General features: G+C 38.6%; 2 protein-coding genes and 1 non-coding gene across 4 annotated transcripts; 1 reads left to right on the top strand and 2 right to left on the bottom strand.

Annotated features, from left to right (window-relative positions):
- Positions 1–284: 284 nt before the first annotated feature.
- On the bottom strand, positions 285–13074 carry LOC120067139. Of its 2 annotated transcripts, XM_039018578.1 has the most exons (15): positions 12625–13073; positions 12306–12480; positions 12139–12190; positions 12014–12053; positions 11212–11265; positions 5411–5523; positions 5253–5318; positions 5027–5169; positions 4677–4737; positions 4499–4557; positions 3782–3886; positions 2985–3060; positions 1468–1580; positions 1006–1065; positions 285–640 (listed from the first exon to the last, which is right to left on the bottom strand). In XM_039018578.1, exons 1-15 carry the CDS (start codon positions 12710–12712, stop codon positions 535–537), a joined length of 1311 nt encoding a protein of 436 aa, XP_038874506.1. In that variant the 5' UTR covers positions 12713–13073; the 3' UTR covers positions 285–534. The 2 variants fall into 2 exon arrangements, 1 of the variants encoding a protein (XP_038874506.1); XR_005478933.1 differs by lacking the exons at positions 285–640; positions 1006–1065 and having other exon boundaries at positions 2420–3060; positions 12625–13074.
- A 5633-nt stretch (positions 13075–18707) lies between these two features.
- Positions 18708–19554, bottom strand: LOC120067411. The gene is made up of 2 exons (XM_039018980.1): positions 19192–19554; positions 18708–18869 (listed from the first exon to the last, which is right to left on the bottom strand). Exons 1-2 carry the CDS (start codon positions 19552–19554, stop codon positions 18708–18710), a joined length of 525 nt encoding a protein of 174 aa, XP_038874908.1.
- Positions 18996–19099, top strand: LOC120068729. The gene has a single exon (XR_005479353.1). It is a non-coding gene; the product is annotated as a small nucleolar RNA R71 (small nucleolar RNA).
- Positions 19555–23697: the final 4143 nt, after the last annotated feature.

The raw sequence follows: 23697 nt of genomic DNA, 5'->3' as shown, positions 1-23697 counted from the left end.
TTAAGAAATATTCTCTTTTCAAAAACATTAAAGAAAAAGTATCATTATGGTTAAATTATTTTATTGTATTCCGAACAAGTGAGACTAAAAAATTAACATAAATCACAACTCAAGTAAACCAAAATGAACATGGCTCAATGGCAATCGACATGTATTTCATCTCTCAAAGTTGGAGGCTCCCATATATAGTATTAAGAAATAAAAATCACAATCAAACCAAGTAAACAACAAGATTTCTCACAAAAGAAAAAAAAAAGTAAACAATATATAGAAACACAAGGGGATGCAATTAGCACGTGACATTTTCAATTCGCCAAGACCAAAAAAATTCTCGAAAAAGAAGATGAAGAAGAAAAAGAACAAGATAGGATCAAATAAATACACATTTCTTTCCAAAATATTCACATGAAAAATGGGGTTTGAAGGCAGATCTATGGCCTTAAAGTACAAAAGTATGATTTTCTTGCACTCAAACTATAAGGATAGCTATGAGGAAAGGTTAAAAAGGAGGAACAAGTTGAGTTGCTTGAGCTCTCAAAAAATAAAATCACTAATGGAAACGGACTTATCTTTTTTCGCTTTCCTATCCATGATATAGGCAGTGTCCTCTACATCTGCGTTAAAACAGTTCATCCGATGCCTAACATTGCAGCAACACAGAAGCCAAATCAGTATAGCTCTATCCAAATGGTTCTTTTTCCGCAAATTCAGAAACTTTTGGATTTGTTTGAAGATATTGAAGAATTAACATAAGGGACAAGCATCTTTGAGTTCAATATGTGGCCAGTTTAAAGTTTAAAGTGATTGATTTGGACGTTGGAGGACTTTGATAGACTAAAGTAGGGAGGTGGAGAGGGTATCTAAAGAAAGTGATAAAGAAAAAAAAGTGATGGAAACCATAGCTCAGTGGATAAAGACACTAATTATGATCCCAAGGTCAATGATATGATCCTCATCCATGGAAATGTTGAACTGAAAAAGAAAAAGACATGTCAGAGTATCTACCACGCAAAATGATCTTCGCAGCAAATGGAACCTGATATGATTGAAAGCCCAGCTCTGTTCCTGCATTTAGCAAACACAAAGTTCAAATCCAATACGATATAGCTTTCTAAGATAACAAAAGTGAAGAAAAATTGTAGGTTACGTGTTAGTTTCAAATGAGATAGTTTTGCAGCTTTCAATTTGAAAATAAGATGATAGTAAGTTGGTGGGAGAGGAGTCTGTCAATTGTCCTGAACTCTAGTAGGAGCAATGATTTATTTTTTATGAGCTAAGAAATGGCCCTCCTTCATAGATAAGATTTAAAATTGAAAATTAGTATCTAATTCTACAAACTTTTGGAACAAAAATAAATAAATAAATAAATAATCGTGATACAATACATCTATCAAATCGATCTCAACTTAATCTCGCAATTCCTTAAGTTGTCCAAAGGTATTAATCTACAATATAACACATACTTACCAAGATGCAGTATACATATCATAGAACTTGTCGAAAGCTTTATCAAAACAGTAATGACAGACCAGAAGATCCTTGATGTGAGTCACCCTGCATGTTGATTTGCAGCATTTTACCTAGGACAAAAATGATTCGGCATCATTTAAGTTATCGAAAGAATAACAGGTACAATGACATTTATTGCATGCACAATTGTAGCACACAGGTGTAGCTACATTTAAAATAGATGAACAGTCACCCAAAGCATGAGAGAAACAATTTCCTTGACAACACTACATGGAGAAAGTAACCAAGGGGTATCAGCATGAATGCCAAGCCGAGACCACAAGAGTATACATTTACTTAATGAATGAGTAAACTCGTCTGTGATTGAAATTTGAGGCTCTATTCAACCCTGAGATTTTCATTTACTTTTTGTCGTTTCTACTAGCCTGCTTGGTGATGGAATTCCCTATCAATTAACTCATCAGACATTTTCTCTTTGCAACACAATCTCAAAACTTTCCAATTGATTTTCCTCTGTTACCCTAGAGTCATTGCAAGTGAATTTCTCTTTGATAAATAACCAAGCTTTCATTGAGAATAAGTGAAAGAATACAAGGGCATACAAAAAAGAAGCCCACAAGAAGGGAGGCAAACTACAAAATGGCATCCAATCAAGAGAAATAGGACCTAGTGGATAATTACAAAAGGGCTTACTTGTGGCCTTCAAAGATGCATAAAATATAACAAAAACAAGTCAAGACTTAATATACTTTAAATGAATTCTAGAAGTGGAGCAAAAGGACAACTGCATCGTTTTTGCATTAGTAACCTAAATGTTCCTTCCAATAAAATCATACAAAAACTTAAAGACAAATCAATAACTAATATAATTCAAATGAAGCTGATAATTAATACTTTTGATCAACAAATGAGTAAACAGTGTATAAACAAGTCAACTGCAATGTCCCACCCAATTAAACAAAGGAAGATTTGTTTTCAGGTATATGCATCTTGAAAAAATCATCTTTGAACCTCGTTGGCTAAACTGGATGCAGCCCCAGCCTCAATCAATCTCAATCACCCTTTTACATAAAGAATATAACATTTGACATTTCTTTATCAAAAAGAAAGCCAATATTAAGTTCCTCGCAGTTTCAGTTTATGCAGAAAAAATGCTGAAGTGTGCGACCTATACCCGGCTGTTGGGGCAAGAGCCAAGCCCCGATGAGTAGAAGGGCGTGGCGGTCACTGCAAAACCTTATGTGTGAGCCCAGGCGGAGCGGCCGTCGGTACAGATCTTGGTGGTAGTAGCAAATATTAAAAAAAAAGTTTATGCAGAAAAAATCTAATAAAAGGAATGTATACAGAAAAATTTACTTCTAAAGTGTAAAGCTAAGTATTACCATTGAATAGTTATTTAACTTCATCTAGGGTCAAGATGAACTTATCCACGGAAAGCCACTACAGCGGTATACACAAAAAACAAGGTAGAAATTGACATAGATAACAACGTAGATATTGATTTGTACACTTACAAGACGTTTGAGTTTATGCGAATAATATAGTCCATGAGTTGGGTGTCTGTGGATGTGCTCATTTAAATGACCTGCACTGTAAACATAGAAACACTAGTAAGAGACATGAAGAAAGAAGTTGAGCAGTCATTATGAAAAAAATTATTCATCAATAACACACATTCCACAATAACATAATTCTTTACCGGAAATAAATTCACTCTAACTGCTAGGGTACGTTTCTTTCTGAAAATTAAGAAAATAATAATTCTAACATTTAAATATCATAGTTTCTTCTTTTCTTTTCTTTTCTTTTTCTTTTTCTTTTTTTTTTTAATTAATATCATGAGTACCTAATCAACTTATATACAAAACTGCAGCAATCAAAAGCCTGAATATGATGACTAGAGATGCCTTCCAACTATGTGCACATGTAAATGAACCCCAAACCCCACATTTGAAAACTTGGAATTTTAATACATTCGATTCCTACTAAAATACTTTATGAGTATCTAATCAACTTATATACAAAACTGCAGCAATCAAAAGCCTGAATATGATGACTAAAGATGCCTTCCAACTATGTGCACATGTAAATGAACCCCAAACCCCTCATTTGGAAACTTGGAATTTTAGTACATTCGATTCCTACTGAAATACTTTATGATACTCCTTATTTGATATACGAGAATTCTTTAACCAAATTAAGTCCAAAGTGTCGATGGAGAAGAAAATAGCTAAGAGACATAAGATTGAAAATGATCTAACCGAATATCCATTTAAAAATACAAAGTAAAGAAATGGATGGAAGTGCATGCCTGTCACAGTAAACAGTGCTACAATCAAGACATGTCGCCAAACTAAATGAACAGCTGCATTCATTGCACAGCGCATTTGACACATTCTTTCCTATCTGGTAACATCTGCAGACGCAAAAGATTTCAAGCACACCAATTTCGTATTAGTGCCACCTTTTCTTCTACATTAATATGCAACAGATGTGAAATCTTGATCCATATTAAATGTGGGTATGAACAAGCAGGAAAATTTTGTTCGGAGAGTTGGATGTCAGAATTCTTTAACAAACAACCCACACATGCAACGTAAATTCACCAGTATATCTATTAATCCCTTTCAAACGAAATTCTGCTTACAACTTTATATTACACTACATCTTAAGCCTCCACTCCTTCCTGGCTCACGCTCACCCTTTTCTTTTGACTGCAATGAATGTAATTATCAAAAGTTCAAGAAAGTGGAAATGATATTTATTATAAAAATTCCGACTCCATGTGGAAAATAGAACGCATTCATTTTTATTCTTACTAAAAGGAACTAGAAAATCAGTAAATATTTATAATCCTAGCAAAATGAATATATAACATTCGTCAGTAAATGTTCAGTAACCTTTCATGGCATGATAAAAAAGATGCATTTACTATCAAATTATAGACATTTTCTAGCAGATAACTAGAGACAAGTTCCGATGATAACTAGTAGAAACAGAAAACAATGACAGTTAGCATCTTCCTGACCTTTTATATAATCCAAGGAGATCGCCAGGTACAGGATTGGAAGTCGTTTGTCGCACTATCTAGATAAACAAACAAGGATAAGTAATTGTCCAAAGATTACTAACCATCTAGAACATCTAGGGCCCAAAAAGACTTGGACACTCAAGTATGCTAGATGAATTGCAATACAATAGCGAACCTGGCTACTGATTTTCACCAAACAATCTTCAGCAAGGTGTCCCGGCTTTTGACATTTCCAGCTGTGATTGGAAGTACAAGAAGTTAAGAGTGACCATCCAAATGAGCTAGAAAACTGTATCATGACTTTCCCCCAATAACGTATCTTTGCATTTAGCAGCAATAAACTCCTAACTAGTTACAAAAGATAAGTGAGAAAAATATACCAATAATCAGAAACATTCATGTCAATTTCATCATCTCCCTTTTCCTTTTGTATCTCTCTTTTGATAATGAAAGTTACGTTTCTTATTAAAGAAAATGATAGTGCTAAATAATGACCATAAAGACAAAGTTATGGCCGAGATTTACCATTCATAAGTACAAAGATTAGATTTCTTTTTGGACCAGTGATGGTTCTTATAATCCCAGGTGTCCTCCCCGAACTCTGGGGAAGGCAGGATATATTTACTTTCTGGTAATGCAACATCTTTCACTTTGCAGTTTGAGGACTCCTGAAAACAAAGAGAAAGAAGCATCAGAATCATTATATAAATATTATCAATTACCATCCTAAGTAGGGGAGGGAAATAAATACCTCGCTCCATTTAAGAATTTCCAAAAGCTTGAGTTTGCATTCCATGCCGCAGATGTCATCATTGGTCTATCAAAATGATCGTGCACAATGACTTAGGATGGACCAAATTTAATAGTTTAACGTGAGTGAAAGTATTGAATCAATTGTTCACATCTCACTTCATCGCATATGTATTCTCCATATCTACCACATACTACACAAACAGGTTCTCCCGCAATGGCAAGACGTTGCTCAGTTTTGCTTTTCACGTCCTCGTAATCATTCAAGAGACCTAGAAAGAATGAAATTAGATTCCAAATGTGCAATGATTGACTAGTTGTGCTGACATGCAGATTTAGATGACTAGTTGTGCTGACATGCAGATTTAGATGTATTGAAGATGAACTTTGGACAATTGATGAATTAAAAATAAATAATAGAAATCTATCAATGTTAAGCCACTGCCACCCTAAGCATAACTCAATTGGTTAAGACATCCCCAACCAAAAGGTCAGTAGTTCAAATCTCCCACCCCATACGTTTTTAACTCAAAATAATAATAATACTGTGTTAGGTTTCTCCCTGCCTGCACTGAATAAACCCAACAAGGACACAAGAAAATAGAGCAACAGAACTCTATATATATTGATAATAAGATGAAAAGAAGTTCCCCATTCAGTACAAAATATTCCAGAGAATTGTCTGCAGTAAAACAAACTATCACAACCCTAAAGAAGAAATGAAAACAACCAAATAAAAGAAAGCAAACCAGCACATTTGAGAGAGCTGGTGGTCCTCTCCTAAAAGCTTCCCTCAGCTTTTCACCCAAATTATTCCCTACCTACACTGACTCTCAGACTGTCCTTTTTATAACAACCTTGTGGTCCCTCAACGGATTTCTTCTTCTTCCACATTCCCTGCCATATTTGTTTCCTGTGCATTTCCTTTCTTGCCCCTCCTTTTATACTTGTAGATAATTGGGGGTTTAACAATACCGCTCCTCTTAAAATGCACCTTGTCCTCAAGGTGGAAACTAGGAAATTGTTGATTCATTAAATGGACAGCTTCTCGTGTTGCTTCACTTTCTGGCATTCCCCTCCATTTAACCAACCATTAATTAGTAGCTAATTCACCATTCCAACGTACACCTAAAACCGTTTCAGGAATTATTTGCAGCTCAAACTCTTCTGTCAATGCTGGTGGTTGATGTTGAATCTGTTGAGCTTGCCCCAATTTCTTCTTAAGTTGAGAGATATGGAACATATTATTTATGGAAGCCTCTGGTGGGAGAGCCAATTTACAGGCCACTTCTCCAATTCTTTCTGTTATTAGGTACGGTCTATAGAACTTAGGAGATAGTTTTTCACATCTCTTCCGGGCTAGGGAACGTTGTCTATACGGTCTTAGCTTTAAATATACTTCGTTTCCTACCTCAAAGTATAATTCCCTCTTGTGCAAATCCACTTGTTTCTTCATTCGATTTTGGGCCACCACCAGATTTTCCTTTAAGGCATTAATCGCCAAATCCCTTTCTTTCAGCTGTTGTTCCACAGTACCGTTAGTTGTCTTCCTTTTCCCATATGAAACCAAAGGTGGAGGAGGTCTCCCATATACTGCCTGATAAGGGGTGGTCCTAATCGACACATGAAAGGTCGTGTTGTACCACAGTTCTGCCCACGCGAACCACTTGTTCCATTTTGTTGGTTGTTCATTACAAAAACATCTGAGGTAAGTTTCAAGACAGCAGTTAACTTTCTCTGTTTGGTCATCGATTTGAGGATGGAAGGTTGTGCTCCTCTTTAGTTGGGTGCCCATTGACATGAACATCTCCTTCCAAAAATTGCTCAAGAAGATCTCATCTCAGTCTGTTAGGATGGATTTCGAGACTTCGTGGTGTCGAATAACTTCCTTTATAAACAACTCAGCTACTTGTTTCGCCGTGAATGGATGTTTGAGAGAGAGAAAGTGGGCGTACTTACTCAGTCGGTCAACTACCACCATGATAGAATCATATCCTCCTGCTTTTGGAAGTCCTTCAATAAAATCCATAGTCTATTCTTCCACGATCAAATTTGGGATTGGTAGAGGTTGAAGGAGGCTTTGCCAGTGACAAGGATTCAGTTTTATTTCTTTGACAAATCTCACACCCTTCAACATATTTCTTAACGTCTGCCTTCATACCTTGCCAAAACAATTCTCCATTTATTCTTTTGTAGGTTCTTAGGAACCCCGAGTGGCCTCCCAACACCGAGTCATGGAACGTATGTAATAAGGATGGAGTCAATGTAGAATTTTGAGATAGAACTAACCTTCCTTTGTAAGGCAGTCGGTTGTTTTTCCATTGGTACATAGGCTTTCCATCAAGATCTAACTTTAATATGGCCATTATCTTATGGAGATCTTCATCTTCCTCAACTTACTTCAAAGCCACCTCCACATCTACTAAGGCCAGGCTGGTATAATATCTCAAAATCATACCCCAACAATTTAGTCAACCATCTCCAAAATTGGGGTTGAACCCCAAGCTGCTCAGTCAAAAACTTAAGGGCCTTTTGGTCTGAAATTACAGTGAATCTATTCCCCAATAGGTAGTATCTCCATTTCTGCACTGCCAAAACCACTGCCATTAATTCTCTTTCATATATCGATTTTGCCTGTGCTCTATGAGATAGTTTTTGACTGAAATTAGCAATGGGTTTGGATTCTTGAGATAATACCGCCTCCCAACCCGAATCTAGAAGCATCCATCTCAATCACAAAAGGCTTCAAAAAATTAGGAAGAGCCAAAACTGGTACTGTCATCATCGCTTGCTTTAACTTCTCGAATGCTTGAATGGCTTCCTCATCCCATTCAAAAGCATTCTTCTGCAATAACCGAGTTAAGGGAGCTGCAATGTTGCCATATTCTTGCACGAATCTCCGACAATACCCTATAAGCCCCAAAAATCCACGAAGCTCTGATACATTCTTTGGTTGGGGCCATTTCATCATGGCCTTAACCTTCTCCCCATCCGCTTCCACACCTTGGTGGGATATCCAGTGGCCCAGGTATTGTATCCTTGTTTGGCAAAAAGTACACTTCCACTTGTTGGCGTATAACTTATTGTCTCGCAGGATGTTGAACACCACTCCTAGATGTGTCTCATGAGTAGAAATGTCTGGGCTATACCTCAATATATCGTCAAAAAACACAAGAATAAATTGATGAAGGAAAGGTCGAAATACCTTATTCATTAGAGACTAGAAGGTAGCATGGGCATTTGTTAAACTGAAGGGCATTATCATGAATTCATAGTTCCTTCGTGAGTTCAAAAAGTTGTTTTCTCAATGTTCTCTCGCATTCGGATCTGATGATATCCGGACCTTAGATCGAGCTTTGAATAAACTACTGCTCCATGTAACTCATCCAAGAGTTTTTTTATCATGGGAATAGGGAACTTATCTGAAATCGTGGCTTGATTCAATTTTCTATAATCCATGCAGAACCTCCATCCACCATCCTTTTTCTTGACTAACAATACCGGACTACAGTATGGACTGTGGCTAGGTCTAATTATTCCGGCTTGCAACATCTCATCGACGAGTTTTTCAATTTCTCCTTTCTGTGCGTGGCCGTACTTTTAAGGTCTAACATTGATGGTTCTTTGGTTTTTTCCCATCAATATCCGATGATCAATGGATCGTTTCAGGGGAAGGGTGATAGGTGTCCCAAATATGTCCTCATTCTATTCCAGCAGGGCTTGAATCATTACGGGCATCTTTTCATAAACCCTCCTGTTCCAGGTCATTCCCTATCTCCCCATTACCTTCAATTTCTAAATTCTAAAATTTGATTAGGAACCCTTGGTCCTCTTCCTCCCATGTCTTTGCTAAGGCCTTAAACGATATTTCTGATTTTGTAAGGGAAGGGTCACCTCGTAATATTATTTGTGAGTTGCCGGCCAGAAAAGACATGGTTAATGATGGCCAATGAACGTCCATAAACCCGGTGGTATATAGCCAAGGCATCCCTAGTACCACATCTATTTGGCCCAGATCAATTCCGAGGAAATCGGCCGTCACTATCAACTCAGGAAGCTTCAGCTCCACGAACTTGCAAACCCCTTCTCCTTGTATCGTTGTCCCATTCCCAATAACTACCCCAAACTTCGTCTTCTTTATCACTGGTAAACTTAGTTCCTTCACGATCTTCTGATGAATGAAATTGTGAGTTGCCCCACAATCGACTAGTACTATGACCTCCTTTTCCTTCAAGGTACCTCTCAGTTTCATTGTTCCTCTTGCTGAAAATCCAAACATCCACCTCAAGGCTATCTTCGACTTCTCTGTTACTTCGGTTGCCTGCAATTCCGATTTTTGCTCTTCTACTTCTTCTTCGGTTTCCAATTCCTCTTCCTTATTCGCAATGAACAACATCGACTCTCGATTTTCCTTTATTCTGCAACGATGGCTAGGTGCGTATTTTTCGTTACATCGGAAACACAACCCTTTCTCTAATCGGTCTTGGAACTCACTATCCGACAATCGTTTCACCGGAGGATCACGCTTCGCATAATTCCCTTTCACTAGAATCGAAATATGTCTCATCACTAGGGTTTCGTGGGTTTTAGAATTCGCTTTGTCGGTGGATGGACTGTCCTTTCCGCCTTGGGCTTCTTTTTTATTGTCCCAACTATTCCCAGGTCAAATAGGGTCAATTTCAGGGCCACATTCCTGTCATTCATTAGCTGGCCTTCTCGTATACACTCGTCCAAAGTGCTTGGATATCTGCTGATAACTTCAGCCTGTAAGTCTGGTTCAAGCCCATTAACAAAAGCATCCCTGAGAACGCTCTCCGCCAGATCTGGTAACGGAGTCAAGTAGGTTTCTTCACGTAATCGACGTATGACCCATCTTGTTTGATTCGCAGCAATTGTGCCCCCAAACTCCCCTCTCCGGTGGGTCAAAAATGCTTGAACATCTGCCTCTTCAGTTTTTCCCATATAGTAATGGCTCTTCGGTTGTGACTCCATCAAAATCAGTCCACTTCGTCAGGTGCAAAAGCTCACTACAGCTACCTTAACCTTTTCCGCATCTGGTAGCTCATGAATTTCGAAGTAATGCTCAGCCCTATACACCCACAATTCGGGATTTTCACCTGAGAACATAGGGATCTCTAGACGTTTGTATTTGCTTTTATCGATCCCTCCGGTTCCTTGATTTTGAACTAAATCGGTCTCATCCAGTTTCCCTTTTAGCTTGAATCGAGATCTGTCCGAGGTGCCGAACTCCTCATTCTTTCGAGTTGAGTTGTTCTCTCGTACTTCTTGGGTAAGCTTTTCAATACCCTTGCATAGTCCCAACAACATATCTTTCATTTCGGAGATCTCCTTCTCATTATTCTCCATTCTTTCTTCCATTTGTTTCTGGGCCATTGCCCTAGCTCGCCCTAGGACTAATGGACTTTGATACCAATTGGTTAGGTTTCTCCTTGCCTGCACTGAATAAACCCAACAAGGACACAAGAAAATAGAGCAACAAAGCTCTATATATATTGATAATAAGATGAAAAGAAATTCCCAATTCAATACAAAATATTCCAGAGAATTGCCTGTTGTAAAACAAACAATCACAGCCCTAAAGAAGAAATGAAAGCAACCAAATAAAAGAAAGCAAACCAGCACATTCGAGAGAGTTGGTGGTCCTCTCCTAAAAGCTTCCCTCAACTTTTCACCCAAATTATTCCCTACCTACACTGACTCTCGGACTATCCTTTTTATAACAACCTTGTGGTGCCTCAACGGATTTCTTCTTCTCCCACATTCCCTGCCATATTTGTTTCCTGTGCATTTCATTTCTTGCCCCTCCTTTTATACTTGTAGATAATTAGGGGTTAACATACTGATAATCAAGTTAAGCCACTGAGTTTGTCACCATGATAACAAACCTAAGCAACCCAAGAGCAATTACTTAAAAGTGATAGTTTAGTCCAAGAACAAACTGGAATTTGGATGATCCGGCTTTACTGCATTTTCTGAAGATGTGCTCTCATCACCTAATGAACAAGTAAAATAAAATGAGAACAGATCCCAGAACAATAAATCAATATAAATGTCAGGTAAGTCGGTTATAGAAAATGTTTACATCCAGAAAGGTTAGAAAGTCGACCCACTGAGATTTGAAAACAAAATCTTTTTCCATAAAACATAATACATGAAGCGCAAAGAGAAAATTGGAAAGCAACATTTAACAGCAGAACCAGCTCTGTCTTTCTTTCAAATAAGAGTGATCCACCATATCAGAAAATAACGACTATAATAGCTCGAACAAGAAACATGAACAAGTCACAAGTATTAGCCACCGTATGGGCATAATAATAAAATAAAGAATTATGGTTATTCAAATTTAGAATTCACATAACGTCAAACCTTTGAAAAATATGATCTATTAGAATGAGAAGTACAATCTTTCGTGAGAATGTGTACCAATCCATGAGTTAAAAAGTTTTGAAACCAGCCACGATGATTGATATTACTTTAGATGTAAGATGGAAGCTTAGCCATTAAAAGTCATCAATAACAAGAATGAATTAAATGCCATGTAACTCCAATCATGCTACAACTTTCTAGAAAAATTAGGACACATCATCACGTAGTTGAAGTTTGATGGAGCCAGTAACAAACCCCAGTAAAGTCAATGTTTTGAGTTTGAGAGTAATCCTATACGCATAGGATTAAGTAAAAAACAATTGCACTATGATCCAAAAGAAGCTGAACTAGCACAACAATGCCAAAGAAGCTTACTTTCATATTCGACCAAGTTCAAGCCCAAGCTGGAAGTTCCCTGCCACAGAGGGAAAAAAAAAATAATAACTTCACGTGACATTCAAGAAAAATCCCCAGGATCTAAAATGAGAACATTCACTAACCAAAACATCTTCTGTAAGTGTCTCATAAGGTTGAGATTTATTTGCTTCTTTTCTGTAAGCATTTGAAAATTTCCGGCACCATTATTATGTTTCCATATCACGAACATACAATAGCAATTCACCACAAGAAAATCTCTCAAGCCTTGAAAAATTACATTCGAGTGTACCTTCTCCTTTCAATGTAATCTTGATGAGACATAGGGCCGTCACTATTTCCAACATCATACTTTGGACTACCAGATAATTCCGGCTCCCGATGGCGTTTCCGGTTCTCATTCTTCTTCACGACAGGAGGTGGTCCAACATCGGTCGGAGGAGCATTGCCGGTAGCAATGTTATACGCTGGAGAAAATTAGAAGAAAAAAAAAACAAACAATTTCAGCAATCTTAGGCATCATAAACAATCAAGACGATGAAAAAAGAAACAACAGATTAAGATGCACCAAATTTCGAGGAGAAAGCAAGGGTGAATAAGAAATAGGTTACCTCTTAGGTTTTGAAGAGCGGAGGAGAGGTTCAAGTCCTTCTTGTAGGAGATGGAAGTATTCTTGTAGAAATTTGTTCTGCTCCCCATTGTCTTCTCTCGTTTTCGAGCTGCTCGGGTTTCAGCCCTTTCAGTTATGCTTGCTAAAGAATTGACCGGTATTTGATACACGTATCCCCTAGCTTGACCGCGCTGCTAAATCAAAATTCAGAATTTCGCCTTTCTATGTTACAGATACTTTGTGGGTTTCTCGCACGAACGACTGTTTTATTTACCTTCTGACTATGTTAACAACCTAAAAGGACCAAAATAGAATATGGTACGTGTAGGTTCAATCTTGCTCTCGCTGCACTTCCTCTGCATACTTCAAATTTTGTCATTCTTCATTCTCTTTCTCCCTTTGGTAATTTTGTCATTCTTCATTCTCTTTCTTCCTTTGGTTTTTTGCTGTCAGCTTTGATGTATAGTAGCGAGAATAAATATCAAGAGTAAAGAGCTTGAGTCCTGAGTCGAGAGTCAAGAGAACGATGTTACACTCATACTTCTCCAATCTTGCAACACCATAATTTACACTCATCATGGACAAATCTTGGAAACTCAGGTCCAAACTACTTTTTTGCTCGACTCTTTAACCAAATTAAACTCGTGAAACTAAACTTCATTTATACATGTCACTCATACATGTACATAAATCGACTAACAGATGTCAAATTTGGTCAGTCAAATCGATTTTCAGTCCAAATTTAAACAATCTTACCACCAATGCTTCTTGATGCCATCTGTTTACTATCTCTTGCTCGAGCACACTTATCAAGAATTGATGCATGACCGATTTTCTAACTCAGGGTTTTCTAAACATTTTGAGTCTCTCTTCATGTGACACTCTTGTAAATAAAATGGTCGCAGAGTCACTCATAAGCATAGAGTGTTTGATCTCCTATTGACATGAAGTTTATGGGCTTACATATCTTATTAATATGCATCTAACTCTAGAGTCGCTTGTGAAAATTCTTGATCCTAACTTTTGAGGTCGTGGCCTAGGGCCCATCTGGCCTCCTGCTAAACTTGTCACTAACACCATTGATGACACTAATGTTTCATTTGTCGCTAAACTTGACTTGCTTGCACAATCATCTTGATGTGTTGGATAATCCACCATCCTCATCAACCACATCATGACACTTCTCTTGCCCTTGTCTTTTTCTGATGTGTCAATACTTGCGTGTCGTCACTATACTTTCTGTATTAGTGTAGTCACGACCTACTCTTTTCTAGTATGGCTGTGATAACCCAACATGTGTGTACAATAAGGTCATTTCAGTAATTCTTATTGATGATGATGCAAGCAAAATGTCATAAAACTTAAGTTTTAAAAAGTGAGACAAATCCCCTTTTGACCCACATTTTTGCCCAACCATACAATTATCTCATAAATCATGAATTTTTTGTACAAATTACCCAAATTTCACAATCATGTTATTTGACCCAAATTTTGGAAATAAGGATGTATAATCTTTTGCTTGTGTCACTTCCTCACGCACACATTCCTCTTCCCTTCTTTGTGCTCGCGCTCATGTTCACAAGGTTATTCTCTCACGTGCTAGGTTTTTTCTCCTTAGAAAAGAGTATTTGCAAGTGTTTCTGACATCAACAAAAGGTCATTTTTTTTACCATTTTCAAAATATGGATCAAACAACATTTGACCGTGGAAATTGGATCATCCATGAAAAATCTCCATAATTATGGAGAGGTCAATACATAATAATTGTTGTGAACTTGAGGAGCACAACGAGAATACGGATACCAATAAAATGTAATATAATATATAAAATAAATAAATAACATAATGTAAAATATGAAAATTTCTCAAGATTTTTCACTTTCTCCAAATTTCATGGATTTTGCCCAATGTATGTGTGTTTTAATAATCCATAGATTGCCACTTATTTATAGGAATTTTGGCAAGTAGAATGTGGCACATTTGGACACCAAGCATTGATTGTAGTATGACATATGACCAACACATGTGGTACTGAAAGGAGGATACTTGGCTTTTGACACTAGGCTTGAGCATCTATCTAACACATTATAATATTTATAATACTTCCCCTTAGATGCCCATTATATGTATGAAATATGCCTCATTAAAATCTTACTAGGATAAATCTAATGGGAAAAAACCCTAGTGAAGGAAACAAAGTACATATTTCATATAATATATACTCCGAGTACATATTTCATATAATATATACTCCTAAAAGAATACAATATATTTGCTCCCCCTTATGAAAATATCACTTAAGATATCTGAGGCACTGCTTTCCAATATCATGCACCAATTTTTCAAAGGTTGCGGTTGGTAATGATTTTGTAAATAAGTATGTCAGGTTTTCCTTCGAACAAATTTGTTGTACAGTGATATCGCCTTTTTCTTCAAGATCATGAGTGTAAAAAAAGCTTAGGTGAAATATGCTTTGTTCTATCTCCTTTAATATATCATCTTTTGATTTGGGTTGTGCAAGTTGTGTTGTCTTCTTATAATATTGTTGAAATATTTTTATTATAAGACAAACCACATGTTTCACGAATGTGGTGAGTTATTGATCTTAGCCTGTACATATTCTTAACTTGCCTGTCACGATCTTGTCTAAGGCTGGGGTACTTAAGTTGACGATTTACGGAACACCTCCTACTTAGAGATCAAGCCGGTACTTGAGTTTTTTGTTAACCTAGTTTTATGAGCATGCGTGAGCGATGTGAGGTTTTAAAATGTTTATCACCTAAACATCATAGGTTAGAACAACTAGACTTACGTAAATATTTAATTAGCTAGAATATGCCTAAGTAATATCCAACCGTCTAGAACACTTCAGTGAGAGGGAAAATGTTTTCAGCTCCCACGTCCCTAAGAATTCATACCATGAGATTCATGCTTAGCTTCGAGTCACCTCGGGAGCAGCCTTCAGTAGGAAAGTGTTTGCATGAGTCATTAACAAAGTGAATAGGGGAAGTTATTCATAGTAAGTGGGTGAAAGAAGTGTGTCAACACATCTTGTGGTCTCCTCCATTAGGTTGCACCGTGAGATCCCCATAATGCCCCTACGAGTCTGCACTGGAAGCGACCACTCCTTAGAAGGGTTGTATCATGGGATTCGGAACACCATAAACTCCAGAAATGGATAGGGTCTCATAGGTCCATTTTCAGCATTATCTTTCCAACTTCAGAAGCTTATTGATTCCGATCTCTGAGGTCTGAAAATGGATGGTCGCAATTACAGGAATTATTAACTGTTGGTAACTTATTGACCAAAGTAATGATAACTAAAAAGATCTGTTGGAATATGAGTTATTCTAGTAATAGTGATTAACCGAGAATGTCTCGATTCAAAGGAGGAGTAGCAGACTACCCCTAGGTGGATGTTACTTTAAACTTCTGAAGTGTCGTTGCAATAAGAATAATGATGGATACATTATTTCTTTTGCTAAACAAGATTGGATTAAAAAGGTTTATAGAAATTCACTAATAAAATTTGTTTATATTTTCAGCATGACTAGCTCATTAGTACAATTACTTGCTTCTGAGAAACTTAATGGGGACAATGATGCTACGTAGAAATCAAACTTGAATACAATACTGGTAATCGATGATCTTAGGTTTGTTTTAACTGAGGAGTGTTCTCCAAATCCCGACTCAAATGTAAATCGAACAGTTCGGGATGCATATGATAAGTGGACAAAGGAAAATGAAAAAAGCTAGAGTCCACATTCTTACCAGCATATCTGATGTCTTGGCTAAGAAACACGATGGTATATGTACCGTTAAAGAGATTATGGAATCTTTATGGGGAATGTTTAGACAATCGTCCTTCTCCCTTAGACATGATGACATCAAGCACATTTATAATTGTCGTATGAAAGAAGGGACCTCTATTAGAGAATGTGTCATGTACATGATGATCTATTTTAACGTTGCAGAAGTAAACGGAGTTGTCGTTGATGAGAAGAGCCAAGTCAATTTTATTTTAGAGTCTTTTCCGAAGAGCTTCATATAGTTCAACACAAATGCAATGATGAACAAGGAGCTTCATACATATCAACCCCTCTTGAAATCTAAGGGACAGGAAGTGGATGTAAATGTTGTCACCATGAATAAAGTCTACAGAGGAAGGACAGGAAGTGGATGTAAATGTTGTCGCTCTGATGCAGGACTATCAATGCTGGGCCTGGGTGGAGTGATTGGTGGGGTGCTGGATGGGGTATGCGGCGACCCTGGAGATGAAATGATAATGGGTGAACGCGGCGGAAGGGGTTGGCAAGCTCTTTCTGCTTCAATGGGGTAAATGGTGGCTAAAGGTTGGATGGATAATAGAGAGGTGGACGCACTGCAGGCGATGGTGCGTTATGGAGATAAGTGGGGATAGGGTCATGCGGCGTACCCACCGGAGTAATATTTGGAATGAACGGTGGTGGGGTGGGCTTTGTGTAAGGTTTCTTGGCAGCCGCGGAGGAAGAAGGGCGCTACTGCCTTGGTTTGGTGGGAGTTTTGGGTTTAGGTTTTGCGATGGTTTTGGGTTTTTGGTGGGTTTTAGAGGATTTTGGGTTTGTGGTGGTTTTGAAGGGTTTGAACTGAGATGGTCGCTGGGATGTAGAGGAAGGCCTACCATGCGAAAGCTTGGTCGGAACGAGGGTTTTTGAAGTTCGGTGAGGGTTTAGAGGAGGCGACATTGAAGCAGACGAAGATGAGAAGGAACTTACCGGCGACATGCCTCCATAGCTCATCGATTGGTTTTGGCTGTCGGATGCTGAAGACATTGTTATCGAAGAATGACCAGAGTAATAGGCTTGATCGAGTGCCGGCGAAGGCTTCGGGCGTTAGGTTTTTTTTCGAAGAAGGATTTGAAGGAGATGGAAGAAGAGAGAATAACGAAGGCATGTGTTTTATAGGTCGGTGGGAAAAAGGATGATGACTCAGACGACGCCTGACATCCACATTTATTAAGAAGACGAAAGGACGTGCCTAGGGTTTCTAGGCAATCGAGTGTTTTGTGTTTTTGAGATGCGTCCTTTCAATTTGGGCCATGCGCTGGCTTAAGTCCAATGCGTCAGTTTTATTCCCATCCTAAGCTTCTTCCAATTGTACGCAACTTTTTTTTTTATTTAAAACAAATAAATCTCTTAACTAAGAAAGCAATAACATTCATCAATCAACTTAAAACGCAAAGACAAGCAAACAGTCAGAGTAAACTCAAACGCAGTGCTAAAATACATAATGCAAAAGAAATGAAGATAGAAGAAGCGTCCCTGGAATATGTGTCGATGTGAACACAGGGATGCTTCGACGCAAGCCTCAGTTGGCTTCGTGTAATACGAGGGATGACTTTTTTCGTTCTACACCATCTTCAAAGTAGGGCTTCACTCTTTGCCCATTTACCTTGAACGTATTTGTGCTATCCTTCCACGTCAACTCTATTGCTCCTTTGGTTTTCCCTGGGGTTTCCGTGCTGCTGGGCAAGACTCTAGGTTGTCGATTCTTCAACTCATTCACAATCTGCCCCACTTGTATCTCTAGAGTTCTGATGGAAGACGCCTGACTTTTTAGCAATGCGTCGTTCTAGGCGATATACTCCTTTAAGAGGTTTTCAAGCGGAGATGTTGAACTCGATGCACAACCTCCTCTATTAAAGGGTTGTTGGTGTGGCTGCTGCGTTGGTTGGAATCCAGGCGGCGGTCCTTGCCTCTGCTACTGGTTTACCCCTGAGTGGTGTGGCTCTTGTTGATTACCTTCCCAAGAGAAATTTGGATGGTTCCTCCATTCGAGATTATATGTGTTTGAGAATGGGTCATTTTTAATAAAACATACCGATTGCGGATTTTATGGGCAATCAGAGTAGGAATGAGGATCTCCACAGCCCACACAGCTAACCATGGGCTGTATGAATGTTTCTACCTGATTTACCTTTTGCAGGTTTGATGCGTTCCTTAGTGACATATTCTGCAAAAGGTTTGTCATAGTAGCCACTTGTGCAGAGAGCATGGCTATTGCGTTAGAGTCAATAGAATTCACATTCTGAGATAGCCTCTTCCTTTATGCTCTTGCATCGTAAGTGTCATCCACCCATTCCATATTATGCTTGGCTATGTGGTCCAATATTTCCTTAGCTTCAGTATAAGATTTGTCCATGATACTGCCAGCTGCAGCTGCGTCAGCTACCATTTGAGATGCTCTGTTCCTGTCTCTTATACACATCTAGATGTGTATAAGAGACAGGTATAAGATTTGTCCATGATACTGCCAGCTGCAGCTGCGTCAGCTGCCATTTGAGATGCTCTGTTTAATCTGCCATAGAAAGTCTCCATCTGGATGGTTAATGGTAATCCATGGTTGGGACAATTCTTGACTAATCCCTTAAAACGCTCCCATGCGGCGTTCAAGGTTTCAAATTCTTCCTGCTCGAAGTTCATGATCTCTCTCCGCCTCCTTGCATTTGTGGTGGGTGGAAAGTATTTCTCATGAATTTCTCCACCAACTTTTCCCAAGTTGTGATCTTACCAGGCTCCAAAGAACTTACCCATTGCTTTGCGTCGTCACGCAGAGAATATGGGAATAAAGATAGCCTGATAGCTTCTGGGGTGATTCCAGGAATCACAAATGAATTACACGTCTCCAGGAAACATTTCATGTGGGCGTGAGGGTCTTCTCCCCGAGCACCCCTAAATTGTCCAGCTGTTTGGAGCATTTGTAACATCACAGATTTCATCTCAAATCTTGTCCCATCTGGTGTTGGGTATATGATCGTTGGTGAGAAATCATACAACCCAGGAGACGCATACTCCCGCATGGGACGCGTACTACTATTTGCCATTATAATAGGATTTTGCGCAGCGTGGGCTAGCTGTTGAGCTAAGTTTTGATTTGCTTGTTTGTCCGCCATTTGTTGTTTCCTAGTTTGTTGTCTGAGCAGTTATTGCCTTAACCTTCGGCAACGATTAGATCTATTTCTTCGTCGGAAGGTCCTTTCAACTTCGGGGTCGTATACAATTTTAGGAGTGTTATCCCTGCTCATAAACGTTTATAAGCTTCGGCTTAGCTCGTAATACTCCCTCAGCTGAAGTTTACCTATAAAAGATACAAGAAAATTTTTTGTTTAGTTTTGTTGTTGAATCCTCGGCAACGGTGCCAAAAACTTGTTCGTTGATTTCGTGATTCGAGCTTAGGAGTGTATTGTATAAAATAATTGGAAAAATAAGTGTAAATATGAATGATATGTTGATGCATTAGTGATGTGCAACAGGACACATGACACTTCTCTATTGACATTCAAGTTTTCCTAAATCAGATTCAAGTATAAATCCAACTTAGGTTCCTGGTAAGTCCAGGGTCAAACTCAGGGATTCAGATTAAAGCTAACGCAAACCTTGCGTTGTAATTGTTGTAGAGATATCCTAAGTGTATGGAGAAATGAGTTATTTACACTAAGCTGCTGTGTGTGTATGCAAGAAGATACAAAAAGGTCGAGTAGAGAATGATGGATCGTGTGAAAATGGACTTTAATGCAAGTGATATGCATCGATCTAAGTTGGATGTACACAAACAATAATATGATGCGAATGAGATGACTTGTTTTTCTCCGTTTATGCATTAGACTCTATTCGACACTTCTCAATGCGAATATCATACAATACCTATCTCTAGGGTGTATGCGTCAAACACAGGATGCAATAAAACATCAGTGCGTCTATCTCTAGATGTACTAAGCGTTTCTAACTTGATGTTGGCTTATTTATTCTCTCGAAAGTTTAAGCTAAAGATGCTTTTATCAATTGATTTAGTTGGCTTAAGCGTTCAAAATGGAATTTTTGCATGAAGTTATAGATGCATCCAACATAAACAAGAAATAAACAGTGGCAAAGTATGATACATCAAATATGAGAATTTATAAAGAAACTGATTGTCTTTACAAAACCAATACTTAATCAAATGAGAAGATGAAAGCGATAAGTAAGATGAAATGAAAGGAGTCAAGCCATAGAGTACAATCACTTGTCCTCTTTGGCTCAATTCTAGTCGTGTACAACCACTTATATAAGAATTGGAAGAAATGTCTCTCTCGAGCTCAGCTTCCTCCCCTCCTTGATCGACGATGGTGGTGGTTCTCTTCCCTCTTATTCTTCTCGGCACCACAACACAACTCTAAAGATCTAAGATTCTAAACTAAGACTAAGCTAAAACTGAGACTGAGAATGAGATATCAGAACTTCAGAACTTTTTCATCTGGTGGGATTTCTTCTATTTATAGGCTTCGATTTTCTCCAACTTGATGATGGGCAGCATTAAATTCCATACCCTGGTTAGCCACCTGATACTCAGACGATTTTTAGACGCCACCCGCTGCAGGTGCCCATACTTGCAAGTGGTGATTTGACACAAACAGCCTGAATCAATGAATCTTCCTTGCGTTGAATCCCTCCGATGCATGCCCCATGCGTTAGACTTTGCCTGCGACACTTTTCTTAATCATGTGTTAGCCTTTTGTTAAGATCCTACAATATCATGCGTTAGTGTCACAGTATTTTAGCAATAAACATTCTTTTGCATGAGTTTGATAGTGCTCGAGTAATTCCATGCATTTCTTCTAAAAATGATGAGATTTTATCATTAAAGACCCTAATTGTTCCAACTTTTAAGCCACAATAACTTGTATTTCTACAAGTTATCAGCACTCCCCACTCTTATTAGCTTCTTCATTTGAAAGTCTTAAGTTTTATTTTGTGCAAACCTTCACTCAAACGTTTATTACTACATTTCTGTGAGTTTGTTTTTAGCTTTGTGGTGAGAACACTGCCAACCTCTAAGTTTGGGGGTGGCAGTGGTCTCGAAAAATTGTATTCATTACATTGCGATCATTTCCAAAAAAAAAAAAGAAAGAGAGAGAGAGAAAGAGATTTTTTTGAGAATAACAACTCCACTGTCAATGCAATGAGGAAACCCATGTTGATAAGAGTTAAGTTGTGAAAGGTACTTACCCGTAGTTGGATATCCGTATGACACACATGGGGGCAAGCCAAAACGAAGGTAAGTCACCAGGATCAACGCATTAGCACAACTCCTCTGTCCGACGCAAGCCAAATCAAGCAAGACAAGAGTTGAGTTGAATATGGAATGCAACTGAAGTTGGATGCCCGCATGACACACGTGGGGGTAAGCCAAAATGAAGAGCGTAACCAGATTCAACACCACATTCTAATAAGTAATCGCAGGTTTTTGAAATGTTTTGAACGAACGCATTCTCAAAAGCTAAACGCAAAGTTGCGGTGAATGAATAAAATTTTTTTAGCAAAGGTTTACCGGATCTAAACCTAGAAAAGATCTTTTTGAAGAAGCAGCCAAAGTGGACTAGAGAATTGCGGCAATGGTTAGAGGTATGAGTAAATTATATTCTGAGAAGCTGGTCATCGCAAAGGAAAGTAAGAAGCTGGTCAAACGCAAAGTTGCGATAATGCATAATAGAGGGATCAACGCAAGGTTGGTGGAATGAACGCATCAACGCATATCTCGGGAAAATCAAAAGATGATGTTGACATTTCACCTACCACGCCGTTAGCAGCTGAGATTCAGAAAGGACTAATGCACCGCGAATGTCAGAATCAAAGTAGTCCATTAATGTTGTTAGCGATCCAAGCTCTATAAATAAAAGCTGATGAGCAGAAGCTCAAATCATCCAGGGCTTTTTTGAGGCTCGCCTTAGGGTGGATCCCTGTGATCCAGAAAAATGCGTGAGAAGAAAGTTTGAAAGTTCTTCATCTCCTTCCTCCATTCTGAGTGACGACCGGAGCCTTCGACGGAAGTTAGACCTCGAGAGAGTCAGCTCTACCACCCTTCCATGGCATCACCGGTAGCCTTGACACACATCTGCTAGAAGCAAGACATTGCTTCCAGCTGGTCATTTCATTTTCTCTTCTTTTCTTATATTGTATTGTATTACATTTTGGGATTAAGGAATTAATACATTATGTGTTCAATGCATTTCTGTGTTTCCTTCGATTCCATCTCCATCTTCTTTACTTAGCCTCCTTAACTTTCATTGCATCACTTAGTGAGATTACTAGAGTATTACGTACTTAATCATGTGGATTAGAGATATGAAGCATGTAGCAAACCACCGAGAGGTGTGCGTTGCGCGAGTGTGTGAGAAAACCTTATTTGCTTAGTGTGAAGCTGTAGTAATGCCTATCTATAGGCAGACACAACGCTTGTCTACGAGTAAAGTCAGCAACAACTAACTGCCTGGGAGGGTAAGTGGTTGGTCGCGTTAAGCAATGTAAGTTATTGTTCACTAGAGATAGGAATAATCTTGCGTCAGCCAAGTTTATGTGGTTACCTTGTCTTATGAGCGCATCATTCATCATTTAGGCATACTTGAGAGAGTAGTCTAAAACCCAAATCTAAGACTCGAGAGAGTGGATTGGAATGCATAAGCAAGAATGGGGAACTTTGAGATAAGCTCCATTTGCTATTACACAGCGTATGCACCCTATGGATAGGATATTGCATGCGTCCAGAAGTAGGATACAGTGGTATGCGGCTATCATGCTCATGCGACGAAAGCACGTGAGCGGGTTATGGAGGTTTAGGCATAGACTTCTCGGCACTATCGCATATACATCGCATGCGTCATAGAATTAGGCTCAAGTGCGTGTAGCATGATCACATAGCTTGCGTTGGCTAAGGTTGCCCTTGCAGTCAAGCTCAGTGTTGCAGTGAAGACATCCTCACATTTTATCTATTTTTTCATGCATTTACTATGCATCAACAGTTGTCGTGTCTCTACCTCTCATTCANCATCCTCACATTTTATCTATTTTTTCATGCATTTACTATGCATCAACAGTTGTCGTGTCTCTACCTCTCATTCATACTTCTCATTGTGTTGTCTGTTAGTTAGGAGTAGGAGTAGTGTTAGCTTAACAACCCCTCTATCATTCTTTTATTCAACCGTCGCATACACATTACCGCATACGTCTAGCTACAAGTCCCTGAGTTCAACCTCGGATCATCCGAGAAACATGCGTTCGTG

The sequence above is a fragment of the Benincasa hispida genome, chromosome 12, assembly GCF_009727055.1.
Source record: "Benincasa hispida cultivar B227 chromosome 12, ASM972705v1, whole genome shotgun sequence".
NCBI classification, from domain to species: domain Eukaryota; kingdom Viridiplantae; phylum Streptophyta; class Magnoliopsida; order Cucurbitales; family Cucurbitaceae; genus Benincasa; species Benincasa hispida.
The sequence above is the reverse complement of the archived record's forward strand: the minus strand, read 5'-3'. Positions and strand labels throughout refer to the sequence as shown.

Excerpts from the sequence above, each read along its gene's own strand:
- LOC120067139 (XM_039018578.1), bottom strand. The coding sequence starts at position 12,712 with ATGGGGAGCAGAACAAATTTCTACAAGAATACTTCCATCTCCTACAAG. Across the intron at positions 12,481-12,624 it reads CGCTCTTCAAAACCTAAGAG|CGTATAACATTGCTACCGGC; the intron begins GTAACCTATTTC and ends AATTTTCTCCAG. Across the intron at positions 11,266-12,013 it reads GAACTTGGTCGAATATGAAA|GTGATGAGAGCACATCTTCA; the intron begins GTAAGCTTCTTT and ends CTTGTTCATTAG.
- LOC120067411 (XM_039018980.1), bottom strand. The coding sequence starts at position 19,554 with ATGGCGGACAAACAAGCAAATCAAAACTTAGCTCAACAGCTAGCCCAC. Across the intron at positions 18,870-19,191 it reads GTGACGACGCAAAGCAATGG|ATGTGTATAAGAGACAGGAA; the intron begins GTAAGTTCTTTG and ends ATACACATCTAG.